The sequence below is a fragment of the Chelonia mydas genome, chromosome 6, assembly GCF_015237465.2.
Source record: "Chelonia mydas isolate rCheMyd1 chromosome 6, rCheMyd1.pri.v2, whole genome shotgun sequence".
In the NCBI taxonomy this organism is placed as follows: Eukaryota; Metazoa; Chordata; order Testudines; family Cheloniidae; genus Chelonia; species Chelonia mydas.
Window position 1 is genome coordinate 112,015,775 of NC_051246.2, and position 13,646 is coordinate 112,029,420.

The 13,646-nt window shown below is 48.9% G+C and overlaps 1 protein-coding gene across 2 annotated transcripts in view; it reads left to right on the top strand.

Annotated features, from left to right (window-relative positions):
- RCOR1 (REST corepressor 1) overlaps positions 1–13,646 on the top strand; it is a 131,075-nt gene that overhangs the window by 86,844 nt on the left and 30,585 nt on the right. For both annotated transcript variants that reach the window (XM_037900985.2, XM_037900986.2), the window contains exons 4-5: positions 293–345; positions 11,333–11,494. In XM_037900985.2, the coding sequence (XP_037756913.1) occupies positions 293–345; positions 11,333–11,494 (215 nt within the window). The remainder of the gene's footprint in view (positions 1–292; positions 346–11,332; positions 11,495–13,646) is intronic.

The following is a 13,646-nucleotide window of genomic DNA, read 5'->3' on the forward strand; positions in this document are numbered from 1 at the left end:
ATGGACTGAGTCTTGCAAGAGCCTAATGGGAAAGTATTAGAACAGGATACCATGTGGTTCTTTTTTGTTGCTTGCATGTTTTTTAAATATAACTAACTCTTTCCCCAAGTTCTGTACAGGGGATATGAAGTCTGTTACTGGGCAATAGGTGAATAATATGGGTAATAAGTAACCATTAGCCTCCTCCCTGTTTAGACTCAAAGCAGCTGAATTTTATATCCTCTGTTGTAAACTAGAAAGTGGGGCAAGGCCCATGTGTGAAATGTCTTCAGGAACTATTTTTATTTTTCAGTGGATGAATACATTGCCATTGCTAAAGAGAAGCATGGATACAACATGGAACAGGTAACAAAAACGATTATTTGCATTTCTGTATTTAAACTGACCTTTTTTTCCCAGTAGGTACTAGAACCTGATTTAAAGCAAACTGCCACACTGCCAACTTTCTTCCTTCCACTCATCCAGCACAGTAATACATTTCTTTTCTGAGGACATGCAGTTCATCCTAATTTATTAATGATAGTCACTAAAACGCCCAAATTTCAGTGTTTTGATGCACACCTCCCATTGATTTTCAGAGGTATTTGGCCTTGTGTTGCAGTCTGATCTACGTCTATGTTGGTAAAATTCTGGTCTCATTGCAGCCCATGACAAGGCTCTCCTTTACTTGAGTGAGGCCCAGATTTCACTCTGGCTTTTTCGGTCTCCTGCTTAAGACGCATCTCGACAAACACTTGGACAGTTGGGTAGCTTCATGCACCTAAGAAGTTCTTCTGAATTAAGTGGGACGTCTCATGTGCATTAAGTTATGTGGTGGGGAGGAGGGATGGGTTCTGCTGGTTTATTATATTGGGAATAAAGGTATTGTCTCTACTGGAGGACTTTGACTTGAGAGTTAGAGAAATTATGTCCTTGCAAGAGCAATGGGACTGAAGAGTGAGTGATTAAGAGGGGAAGAGGTTTTAGTCAGATGACCAAACCCTCATTTTTGTGTTAGCCATTGAAAGTGTAGGTCTTAAACATTCTTGAGAAGAGACATCTTAAAGTTCTTCTTCGAGTACTTGCTCATGTGTATTCCACAGTAGGTGTGCGTGCGCGCCACGTGCACCGGTGCCGGAAGTTTTTCCCTTAGCAGTACCCGTAAGGGGGGGAGCACCTCTGCGACCCCTGGAGTGGCGCCTCTATATCGCGCTAAAAGGGGGACGGACCGCGAGTTCCCCCCACCCTCAGTTCCTTCTTGCCGCCAGAGAAGGTGCGTCGGAACTTCTTGCGCCAGCGTTCCTGCAGCCTTTCCAGTTGATCTTAGTGGTACCTTTAGCTAGTTGTTAGTAACTCATGGAAAGTAGTTTCTCAGTTGTTAGAGTGGGCCCAGGGCATGCCCCGTGCCCCAGGCTTAAAGTCATGCGACTCCTGTCGCCATTCCATGCCAAGGAGCGATCTGTATGCTGAGTGTCTCCGCTGCTTGGGCCAAACTCACGTGAGTGAACGCTGTAAGATCTGCAGGTCTTTCAAACTGCCAACTAAGAAGGAGAGAGACATCAGGCTTCACACTCTTCTCATGGAATCAGCGTTCTCTCAACGCCGGTACGCTGTGCGGACTCGGCACTGGGCGCCGCATCGTCGGTGCGCAGCGAAGCCCCCTCCACCAGTCGGCACCGTTCCCCTTCCAAGAAACAAAGGAAGAGCTCGACTTCGCAGCGGCGCTGAGAGAAGGAAGGGGGAGAGGCTGGTCCCGCGTTGGGTAGCCCTCGGTCCCCCCCGGGCTCGAAACCACCAACTTGTGCTGAGTGGAGTAGCCCGGCAGCGCTGACACGCGACTCTCCCGCAGTCAGGATGCCATCGACACCAGAGGCTCTACAGGCCGAACGTGACAGCCTGAGCTTGCCAGTGCCTGGGGTGCCGCTGGTGGCGGGCCCCTGGTCCTGAGGCAAACCGCCGCTGGGCGCTCAACAGGCCTCCCCAGCACGGCGCAGCTCTCACTCTGAAGACCGTTCTCTGCTTCGTTCGGTACGCAGCGACCGGTCCGCTCGCAGCTCGCGTCCACCACCCTCGACGCCAACCAGGGTTCCATCCGGGCAGGAGTCCCCGGGTCCCTCCACACCACGAAGCAGCGGATGCAGGCACCGAGATAGGCGTTGAAGGCGCACCTCTTCATGATGCAGCTATCGTAGCTGGTCTCTGTGCGACCGACGTTGATGCTCCCGGTCAAGCTCCCGCTCTGTCAGGCGTCGTACACGGGGCTCCTGCCGCGTGTCACCGACACCGCAGCTCCCGGCACCGAAGCAAGTCTCGGGACAGTACTTCTGGCGGGTACTGTTCCTTGACGTCAGTGTCCCGGTCCCGTGGAAGACAGCATCGTGGGCACCACTGCTCCCACCGCTCCTATGGTACCGTTCGGTAGGTGGTGACCTTGGCACCCAGCCCCCCCCTCGCTGGGCTGTACTGCTCAGCCAGACCAGATAGTGGCACCGGGCCTGCAGCATGGACAGTGGCAAGGGGCCCCATGGCAGGGACAATGGTGTCAATGGGCACAGTGGCCGCCGATGCCCACCCAGGTGGGGGACTCGCTCGGTGGCCAGGTCGTCCGAGGCCCTGTTGGCCTCGCTATCTAGGCAGAGGGACAAGTCAACAGGTTATGAGTTGTCGGCTCCGCGCCTGGACTCCGACCTGAGGGTTGATCCCCTGGCACCAGCTGAGGCCTACAGCCCCATGCCGGCCTCCTCTCCTGAACCGGATGACACCATCACGACGCCGCTGCCCTCTGCTCCACAGAAAGACTTCAGGGCGCATCAAGACCTGCTAAAGCGGGTGGCGTCAAGCCTCCAGCTGCAGGCCGAGGAGATGGAGGGCCTGTCTGATTTCCTCTTTAATGTACTGTCCCCCTCGGTGCCGGGCTGTGTGGCTTTACCCCTTCACCAAGGTGTAGCCAACTTCTCCAATGCCTTGTGGCTAACTCTTGCCCCTCTGGCACCAATTTCCAGGAAGGCTGAGAGGAAGTATTTTGTGCCAGCCAAGAACCACGAATACCTCTACTCTCACCTGGCACCCAACTCTCTGGTGGTGGAATCTGTGAACCACCGGGAGTGGAAGGGCCAGCCCGCGGCCACCCCCCAAGAATAAAGACGCCGGGAGACTAGACTCTTTTGGTAGAAAACTTTACTCCTCTTAGAGTTTCCAGCTCAGGGTGGCCAACCATCAGGCCTTACTGAGCCGATATGATTTTAATTTATGGGAGTCCCTGCCAAAGTTCGAGCCACTCCTCCCAGAGCGGGATAGGAAGGACTTTAAGGCATTGGTGGACGAGGGAGCGATGGCAGCCAAAGCTGCCCTGCAGGCAGCGGCAGAGACGGCGGCTCGCTTGATGGCCTCCGCGATCTCCATTTGCAGGGCGTCGTGGCTCCTCCTGTCCAGGCTTTCGGCAGAGGCCCAGTCCCTCACGCAGGACCTGCCGTTCGACAGGAAAGCCCTGTTTGCCAAACAGACGGACGTCAGGCTGCACGGTATGAAAGACTCTCACACCACCCTGCAGACCTTGGGCCTATACGTCCCTCCGGCTAAGGACAACGCCAAACCGCAAACGTTGGCTCACTCTGCACAGAGCAGATATGAGCCCCTTACAAGAGGCCGAGAGAACCAAAAGTGCCGGCCTCAACGACAGTCCTGCTCTGCCCCACAGCCCGGGCCCTCTAAGAGCAAGAGGCAGGGGAAGAGTCGGTTTTGACTGTTTGCAGGGGGGAACCAGGGTAGTTGCCATGGAAACCCCCTACTAATAAAGTTTGTGTTTAGCAACCGATTGTCTGCCTTCCATGGGGAGTGGTCACGAATAACCTCGGACTGCTGGGTCTTCAGCACCATTTCCAAGGGCTACATGTTGCAGTTCAGTTCACCCCCGCCCAACCACCCCCCGATCCTGGTGGGCTTGGGGGACCCAGAGCACGTTCACCTCCTACGTCAGGAGGTGGAACGACTACTATGCCTGGGGGAGATGGAGAGAGTGCCAGTAGAATTCCAGGGCAGGGGCTTCTACTCCCTATATTTCCTGATCCCAAAGGTGAAAGGAGGTCTCAGGCCCATCCTAGAACTGAGGAATCTCAATTGGTTTATGGTCCGCTCCAAGTTCCGCATGGTACCCCTGGCTTCTATTATCGCGGCCCTGGACCTTCAGGACGCATATTTCCACATCCATATTTTCAAAGGGCACAGGCGCTTCCTCAGTTTCCTGGTAGGGCCTGACCACTACCAGTTCACGGTTCTCCCATTTGGCCTATCCACGGCGCACAGGCTGTTCACAAAGTGTATGGCGATGGTGGTGGCCTACCTCAGACGAGAAGGGGTCCAGATGTTCCCATATCTGGACGATTTGGCTTCTCAAGGGCAACTCACTGTCTCAGGTGAGGGCCCGTGTGGATCTGCTCCTGTCTACATGCAGCAATCTCGGTCTGTTTGTAAACGAGAACAAATCAACACTGTCCCGGTGCAGCACATAGAATTCATAAGGGCACTACTGGACTCCTTAAGGGCCACAGCCTCTCTCCCAGTGGCCAGCTTTGAAACCCTCAAAGGTCTCATCGCCTCGGTCACGGCTTTTTCGGTGACAACAGCAAAGGCGTGCCTTCAGATCCTGGGACACATGGCGGCGTGCATGTATGTGGTCTGCCACGCCAGGTTCTGAATGAGGCCCCTCCAGCTATGGCTAGCCTCCCACTTCTCCCAGGCACGGGACGGCCTGGACAAGGCCCTCACGGTACTGACCCCGGTAATTGCCTCCCTACAATGATGGCAACATGCTCCAGAGGGCTCCTTTCCGGGAGACAGCCCCGTCAATAGACCTGGTGCCGATGCTTCAGACTTGGGCTGGGGAGCCCACATAGGGAACATGCAAACCCAAGGGATGTGGTCAACCTTGGACATGTCCCTCCATATAAATGTCAGGGAGCTCAGGGTGATACGGTTGGCATGTGTGGCTTTCATCATGCAGCTTCACAGCAAGGTGGTCAGAGTCCTTACGGCAACAGCGCCATGGTGTTCTACATCAACAGGCAAGGTGGGGCATTTCCCTGAGGGCTTTCCACCTACGGGGCACCCGCAATACACAGGCCAATTGCCTCAGCAGGGTTTTCTTCCCCCATTATGAGTGGTCGCTCCACTCGGAGGTCACTCACCGGCTTTTTCAAGAGTGGGGAATTCCCCACATGAACCTGTTTGCGACCCGCCAGAACTGGCATTGCCCCCGGTTTTGTTCCGGGGGGGGCTTGGGAAGGGATGCGATCTCAGATGCCTTCCTCCTGCAGTGGTCGGACTAGCTTTTCTATGCTTTTCCACTGTTTCCCCTTATAGGGAAAGATCTAGAAAAAGTGAAAGCAGACAAGGCACATATCATCCTTATCGCCCCAGCCTGGCCCCGTCAACACTGGTACGGGACCCTACTGGACCTCAGGTGGTCCCTCAGAGGAGGTTGCCACTTTGCCCAGACCTCCTCTCCCAGAATGGGGGCTGCCTCCTTCATCCCGATCTGGCCGCTCTCCACTTGACAGCATGGCTGCTCAGTGGCTAGACGAGGAGGAAAGGAGGTGTTCTGAGGAAGTCAGGCGGGTCCTCCTGGAAAGTAGGAAGCCATCCACACACCGGACGTACCTGGCGAAGTGGTCCAGATTTTCTAGGTGGGCGGGGGAGCAGGGAGTCTCCCCATCGTCCGCACCGCTCCAGTTTATCCTTGAGTACCTCCTGTCCCTTAGGACCCAAGGGCTGGCACCTGCCTCTGTCAGAGTACACTTGGTGGCCATATCGACCTTCCATCCGCTGGTGGAAGGGTACTTGGTCTTCTCCCATAATATGACCTCCCGCTTCCTGAAAGGCCTTGACTGTTCATTCCCGTATACTAGACCCCATGTACCACAATGGGACCTAGATCTGGTGGTGTTCCGCCTCATGGGGCCTCCCTCTGAACCCTTGGTCACGTGTTCCTGGTCTCCCCTCTCCTGGAAGATAGCCTGCCTTGTAGCAATCAGGTCAGCCCGACGTGTCTCAAAGCTCAGGGCCTTGACCTCAGAACCTCCATATACGGTCTTCCACAAGGATAAGGTTCAACTTTGCCCGTGCCCGGCATTCCTCCCGAAGGTGGTCTCCGCCTTCCATATGGAATAGGACATCTTCCTTCCTGTGGTCTGTCCCAAGCCCCATTCCTCCAATGAGGAATGCCGCCTCCACGCACTCAATGTGAGCAGGGCACTGGCCTTCTACCTGGATCAGACTAAACCATTCTGTAAATCCTCGCAACTCTTCGTTGCCTTCGTTCCACCCAGCGCCTTTCTCACTGGATCACCTCGTGCATACGCACGTGCTATGATCTGGCAGGGGTTCCCCCGCCACCAATCGTCAGGGTGCACTCAATGAGGGCTCAGGCCTCGTCAGTTGCCTGTGTAGCCCATGTCCCTATCCAGGACAATGTAGGGCTGCCATCTGGTCTTCAGTTCACACGTTCGATACGCATAATGTGATCGTCTCCCAGACTAGGGATGACGCTGGGTTCGGCAGAGCAGTACTGTGTCCCAGGAACTAGTGAACTCCTACCCACAGATATAGCTTGGAATCACCTACTGTAGAATACACATGAGCAATCACTCAAAGAAGAAAAGACAGTTACCTGTTCCTTCGAGATGTGTTGCTCATGTCTATTCCACATCCCGCCCTTCTTCCCCTCTGTCAGAGTTGTCTGGCAAGAAAGAACCGAGGGTGGGGGGAGCTCGTGGCCTCCCTTATAGCACGATATAGAGGTGCAACTCCAGGGGACGCAGCAGTGCTTCTCTTCCCCCCCCCCCCCTCCCCCAGGTACTGCTAAGAGAAAAACTTCCGGCACTGGTGCACATGGCGCGTACGCACACCTACTGTGGAATAGACATGAGGAACACATCTCGAAGAACACCAGTTACGGAACAGGTAACTGTCTTTTTCAGCATCCCTGCTGTTAAGGTGTGAGAAACCATACAATACATGTGCTCTGAGCTGTCCAGCAGATGCTCCAGCAAAACCAGGGAAGATCAGAAATGACATTCATGATATTTCTAGGACCAAAAATAATAATAATTAATAATAAAAACCCTGAAAGCAGTGAATAGCCACAAGCCTAATTCTTCCCTCTTTTTTTTTTTTTCTTTTAAACATAGATAACCTTTAAGGTTGAGATAGGTGTGGTGTTCTAATATGTGAAGTCATGAATAACTTCCTCAAAAAAGGTTTCAGAGTAGCAGTCGTGTTAGTCTGTATCCGCAAAAAGAAAAGGAGTACTTGTGGCACCGTAGAGACTAACAAATTTATTTGAGCATAAGCTTTCATTGCATCCAATGAAGTGAGCTGTAGCTCACGAAAGCTTATGCTCAAATAAATTTGTTAGTCTCTAAGGTGCCACAAGTCCTCCTGTTCTTTTTCCTCAAAAAACTAAGCCCTACATATTTGAGTGACCTTCTATTCAATTTTAGTCAAAAGGTGAACGTTTCTGGAAAGTGAAAACTGATCAGACTTTGTTTAAAATTAAAACACTTATAAAACTGAGGTGCAGCCAGGTGCCAGGTCTGAAGTTTTAAACACTAAAGACACACTTTTGTTTTTAGACAACTCTCGCAACGTCTAAAGTTTGAAAACATGTCTTCTCCTTGAGCAGAAGGATTTTGTGGCTGTGATGCTGTGACCAGAAGGGAGAGTGGGATGGGAACGTCTGGTTAAGGGGAGGGAGGAAGGAGAAAAGTATGTGTTTGTGCTACTGGGCTCTCTGGATTGTGGCATGTCGACTCACTGAGCTGTGTAACTATGTGCTTGAATGATCAGTACCATCTGGCACTTTCTAAGCTCTCAGTGTTGTCCCACTGTTCACTTGTCATGATTTGAGCCTATGATCAGCCAGGCTGGTGGCAATTGAGCATTTGCTGTCAGGTTTACAGTGATCTGTGAAATGAGCTGATGGACTCTGTCCAGTTGCCTTCCCATTATCCTACTAAATGGATTTGTCCTGTCCCCAGCCATTTCTTCTTGTTACTTAGGTCTCATTCTGATCTCTCACGGGGAGGGGTAGATTATCCCACATCTGCCTACAGTGGGGTTCTTACCCCTTTCTCTGAAGTATCTGGTACTGGCCACTATCAGAAACAGAATGCTAGAGTAGGGGGATCTTGAGTCTGATCCAGTATGGCAATTAATAGACTTAAACGAGAAACTGCAGAACTGAAATTAATTTGCAAACTGGACACCATCAAATTAGGCCTGAACAGAGACTGGGAGTGGATGGGTCACTACAGAAACTAAATCAATTTGTTAGTCTCTAAGGTGCCACAAGTACCCCTCCTTGTTTTTACAAAAACTAATTTTACGTTGCTAAATACTCACACCTTCTTGTCAACTGTTTCAAATGGGCCACCTTGTTTACATTGGCCTCGTTAACACTACAGATGTGATTTCCACTCCTCCTTGTCAACTGTTGAGAATTGCCTACTTCCAACTTAAATTGAATTGGCTCGTTAGCACTGATCCCCACTTGGTAAAGCAACTCCCATCTTTTAATATGCTGTGTATTTATACCTCCCTGCTGTATGTTCCACTCCATGCATCTGATGAAGTGGGTTTTAGCCCACAAAAGCTTATGCCCAAATAAATTTGTTAGTCTCTAAAGTGCCACAAGAACTCCTCGTTATTTTTGCTGATACAGACTAACACGGCTACCCTCTGAATCCTATGTTCCTGTTTCTTCATAATGAATTGTCTTGGTGGTAAAAGTGGAAGAGAACCTTCCACTATTCTTCCTTTGCAGGACAGCATATGCCCCAAAGACTTAGGTGGTCCTAGAATTTGAAAACCAAGCACTGCTAGGAAATACACAGAATGTCCTTCCAGGATGGTTATTTTATGCAAATAGTTCTACTGATCCAATGTTATAGAAATTCTATTTTTGAAATTGGCCTTTCCCAGGAAAAAATTGCAAAACCATGGACACTTCCCCTTTCAGATTGATGTTAGACATGAGATCCTTTGGAGGGGAAGAGTGAGAATTTGAGGGAACCATTCAAGCCTAGACAACCTGCTTTAGGACTTTTGCCTCTGGCTCTGAGCTTATTAGGTGGTGGCAAGCATTTGACCGTGTGTGTGTGCGCGTGCGCACACACTGCTGGGAGCCACTCCTCGAGGGCTCAGGACACTATATCATGTGGCAGCCTAGAAGATCCCAAGTGTGGGGTGAGCCAAAGAGGCAATGACCTTGAAAAGCTTGCTCCCTCCCAGGCACAGGGCAGCAGAGGAGGAGATAGCAATTGCCTTGAGGATCCTGCCCTCCATCACTTGTAGAGACATAGGTGCCAGCCTGTTGATGGAATAGTAGGGAGCAGGTTTCTCTGGAAGGGTGAATGGGACTCTTGCTGAAAGCTCAGCTGTCTGCTGGGCTTCATATCCAGCTGGCTGCATTTGTTCTGTATGCAACTTGTCTGCTCTAGCCCTCTCCTTCTCTCCCTCGCTTGTAGCTGGGTTCTGTGTCCACAGCTAAATGGATACGGGGCGGGGGGGCAAGTAGAGTTGTTTCCTAGGGAGGAGGGTAGGTAGAAGAACTTTGAATTGGTAAATCCCTGTGGGCACTATTGCTAGCGGTGTAAAAGCAGCTTATATGTAAAATGTCTTCCTTCTAGAAATAATGTCTGTTTAAAAAAATATTGTAAGTGTTAAGAGCCTGACCTATTAAAAAAAAAAAAAAAAAAAATCACACTGGTGTTCCATGCCCTTTGTCAGAGGTTGGTGTCTGGGCCAACTTCTCCTCTTTAAGAACATTTACCACTTTTTCCCTTTCAACAGATCTCCTCTTTGTGTAATGTATTTCTGTACTAATGTCCAGGTTATGTGGCTTCACACAGGGATATTTGGGGAGGTGCCCAGGTGAGACTGAGTCTGATATTAAAAAAGAAGAAACCGTAACGCTTGTAAAATCTTCCATGTGCCTCTATACTAGCTAGTTAAGCTCTCCCCTCCCAACTGCCTAGTCGTAATTTTTTTAATTCACGTGACATCTTCAAAACCGTGGCGTGTTACGACTCTTCTGGTTCTGTATCATAATGAAGGGGAAGAAATCTAGATATTTAGCAGGGAGAGTCTAGTTTCATGAGGAAGAGATCTGGGGTGAGGCAAGCATTTAGTCATATAGTTGCAGAATCTACTGGAGCGAGAACTTGGTGCCCAGAAAGGAACTGTTTTTTTGCATAGCAAAGTGGGATGGGGAAACCCCAGTTTCAAAGGTAGCACTGTCAGTCTGAATGGACTGGGTGAAACTACTAGATGGGGGGAATTATGGTGGCAGAACCAGAGTCAACTTTGCATATGTCAGACAGGTAATATTTTAGTCAGCGGATCGGGGATCGTTTTCACTTAACAGCAGTTCTGAAACAAGTTGAAACATTTTATTTTAAATATTTGTAGCATGTTAGGGTCAGGCCCTTCTGAAATGACTCTGGGGAGGCTAATTGCACCAAAAATAATCACTCCATCGGAGTGGAAGGTCAGAATGCCCTTTTGTCATCCACCTCCGGAGAGTGGTACATTTTGAGTGAACCCCTCTTAGAGGGCTCACTAGGGCAAGCATTCATTCGTGCCGGGGCGTACCGTGTGTGTGTAATTCAGTTTTCTGAACTGGAGACTCAGAGTTGCAACTGAAGGAGATGAAGTTAGGGGGAATAAATGATAGTCCCCTCCACCCCTTCCAAATGATGGTGAGCTATGCCCCTGCTTTGTCAGGGGGTGCCCAATCAACAAACAAGACTGTCCCCTCCCTCCTCCAAAAAAGAGCACAAAAACACCGAATCAAATAGACAGGTATCAAGACTTGAACACCGGCTAACTCTGCCTGTAGTTTAGTTTTAATCTCTGCTTTACACACATTTGTCTAGCTCTTTACTTTGTCCTTGGCTAAATTCTCTGTGTGCGCCATTTTTTGCTGGAAGCCCATTTTTATTTTTTTAAACTAGCAAAAATGTCCACCCCACTTGCCTTTTCCTGCGGCAATCTCGAGCGGCCTTTCAGCAGTAGAACTCTTTTTCATTTTGCTGCTTACGCAATATGGGCCAGATTCTGATGCTCCACAGTCCAGAGTGGTGATGGGTCAGATTCCAGGTTCTTGCTGTCACTTAAGCTTCTGCAGCCTCACACACGTGTATCTGAGGTCAGAGTCATGGCCCTTTTTGTAACTTTTGTGTTGCCCTATCACCCTATTACTTGTATCAGTGTGAGGACTGTATATTCCCTCTCCTCCCCTCCCCCCCTCCGCCCCCCCATTGTAACTCAGTTTCTCTTGTGTCCGTGTTTCTTTCAGGCCCTTGGAATGCTCTTTTGGCACAAGCATAATATTGAGAAATCCTTGGCGGATTTGCCCAACTTTACTCCATTCCCAGATGAGTGGACAGTGGAAGACAAGGTCTTGTTCGAGCAGGCCTTTAGTTTCCATGGGAAAACATTTCATAGAATTCAGCAGATGGTAAGTAGGATCATAATAATTAGACCTGGAAAAAACTGTTGAGGTCACCTTGTCCGCTACAGGATTGTTAGCAATCATGTAACTACTCTTTTTGAAGACTGTCTGGTGTGGGGGTGGGGTTTTGGGGAAAAGCTTGACTCTGGCATTGTCATTCAGAGGACTATACTGTTTTGGGATGGGGGAGGGACTATTACTTTTATCACCTCACATTCCTCTAGCAGCAGACACAGAATCCGCATGTCCTGCAAAGAAAGTCTTCTAGAAGTAGAATCTGACTCTTACAATGTTGAGAGACAGTTCTGACTATAGAATTGGTAGTGCTTTTGATTTGTCACTCATGGGGCCACACTTCCTTTTATTGTATTGCAGTAGTATTTAAAGGCTTAAATCAGGGTTTAGGAACCCATTGTGCAATGAGTGGTACACATACCTAATAGAAAAACAGTCCTTTCCCCAAAGAGCTTTATTGAATCTGCTTTACTTTCTTTTAACATTGTTTTTTTAGGAGTTTTACGCATTTTACATTGGTGATAAGTGCCTATTAAGTGTAATATGAGAGCGTCAATGCTTGTGTAGATGAGGATTGTAGATTTAATTCCCTGCTTTCAATCACTCAGTCTTGATGAAACTTTACCTTTGGAGCTGAAATTTTCTCGGCTTGGAATCTGCCTGCAAGTGAACTTTTTTGGGAGAGGAAATTTTCAGCAAAAACACAAAACCAACAACTTCAGCCATTTTGGAAGGGATGGGGAGTGGGAGTGAAATCAAAATTTTAAACAGCTTTTCAGCTGGGATGGGAAGTTGAAAGTCGAACGTTTTAAAGTTGAAAACTCATCCCTCAAGTGAAAATCCCTTTGACTGTTCCGGTGAAGCTCTGGCTTTGATTGGACAGTTCTGACCCTTTGAAAACTAGCATATGCAGTATACTTTGCACAAGGCTTTTGATCCACTCATAAAGTGTGCAGCTAAGGAAGGCTGCAGTGCTGAGGGTGACCAGACATCCTTCTATTAGGAGCTTTGTATTATATACACAGATATTAACTCTGCCCCATCCCCCACCTGGAAAAAAAATCCCCCCCTTTTTTTTATCTTCCCCCCACACTTGCTATCTGGTTACCCTAGCAGTGCTCCATGCGTTGCTGACTTTGCAGAATAGTAAAAAGTGATCTGACTGTTCCAAAGGGTAAGGAGGGCTGCTACGCACCTTTGTAAGGTTTGTCTAGGTCCTGTTCGTGTCCTCCCTTAAAAGCTCAAGTGTATGAACAGGATTCCTGTGGTGAACATGCATTACTGTGAACATGCATTACAGTGCATTAATGCCAGATTCCTATACTGTTTCTCAATAATGAATTACAGGACATTTTTTGAGCAACTCTTGATATGCATGTAGCATCCTGTGGTACTGAGTGTTCTGGGCAAACACTCTTGACAGTCGTTTATATGAGAAGTACACTATAATTCTAAGTACTGGCTATACAGCAAAAGAGTAAGTGCAAGTGTTCTGAGCGGTCTATTCCAAACTAGCTAAATTAGCTGCATTGTTAGTAGCCTCATCCGTGAATTTGCACTGAAGAAGCCTGTGCTGGTAGCTGGAAATAAACTGCATTGTACGTGGGTGCTGACCGGTATTAAAATTGCACATTTTACAGCAGAGGTGTGAAACTCATTCCATGGAGAGGGACAAATTAGTTACAGTCTATGGACCAAATTTATAGTTTTGGGGCTATTTACTGCCCTCAGCGTACACTGAATCTGCCACTGATAATCACAAGTATCGAAAGCCAAAACTTTTGAAATTTTGATCCTTAAGTAAGAGGGACCTGACTTCCATTAAAAATCAGGGAGCTATAGGTGGAACTTGGATCAGGCCTTTAAAGTTATTGTTGCACTCCGCATCACTCTGCGTGGGGTGAGGTGAGGGGCAGGAGTGATGCAGGTCTCTTCTAGGGCAGCCTGCAGAACTCAAATTAGTCAGCTACCTTAATACAGGTTTAGTTGCTTGATGGAAGGCAGGCTTATCATGTAGACATACAAGACAGTGAGAATGAAAATATTACAACCTGCTACACGCTTATCAAAGATTGTAGAAAGAACCAATATTGCATCCTCTTAAAACCTCTTTTGTTAATTGAATAGATATGGCTACCCTATG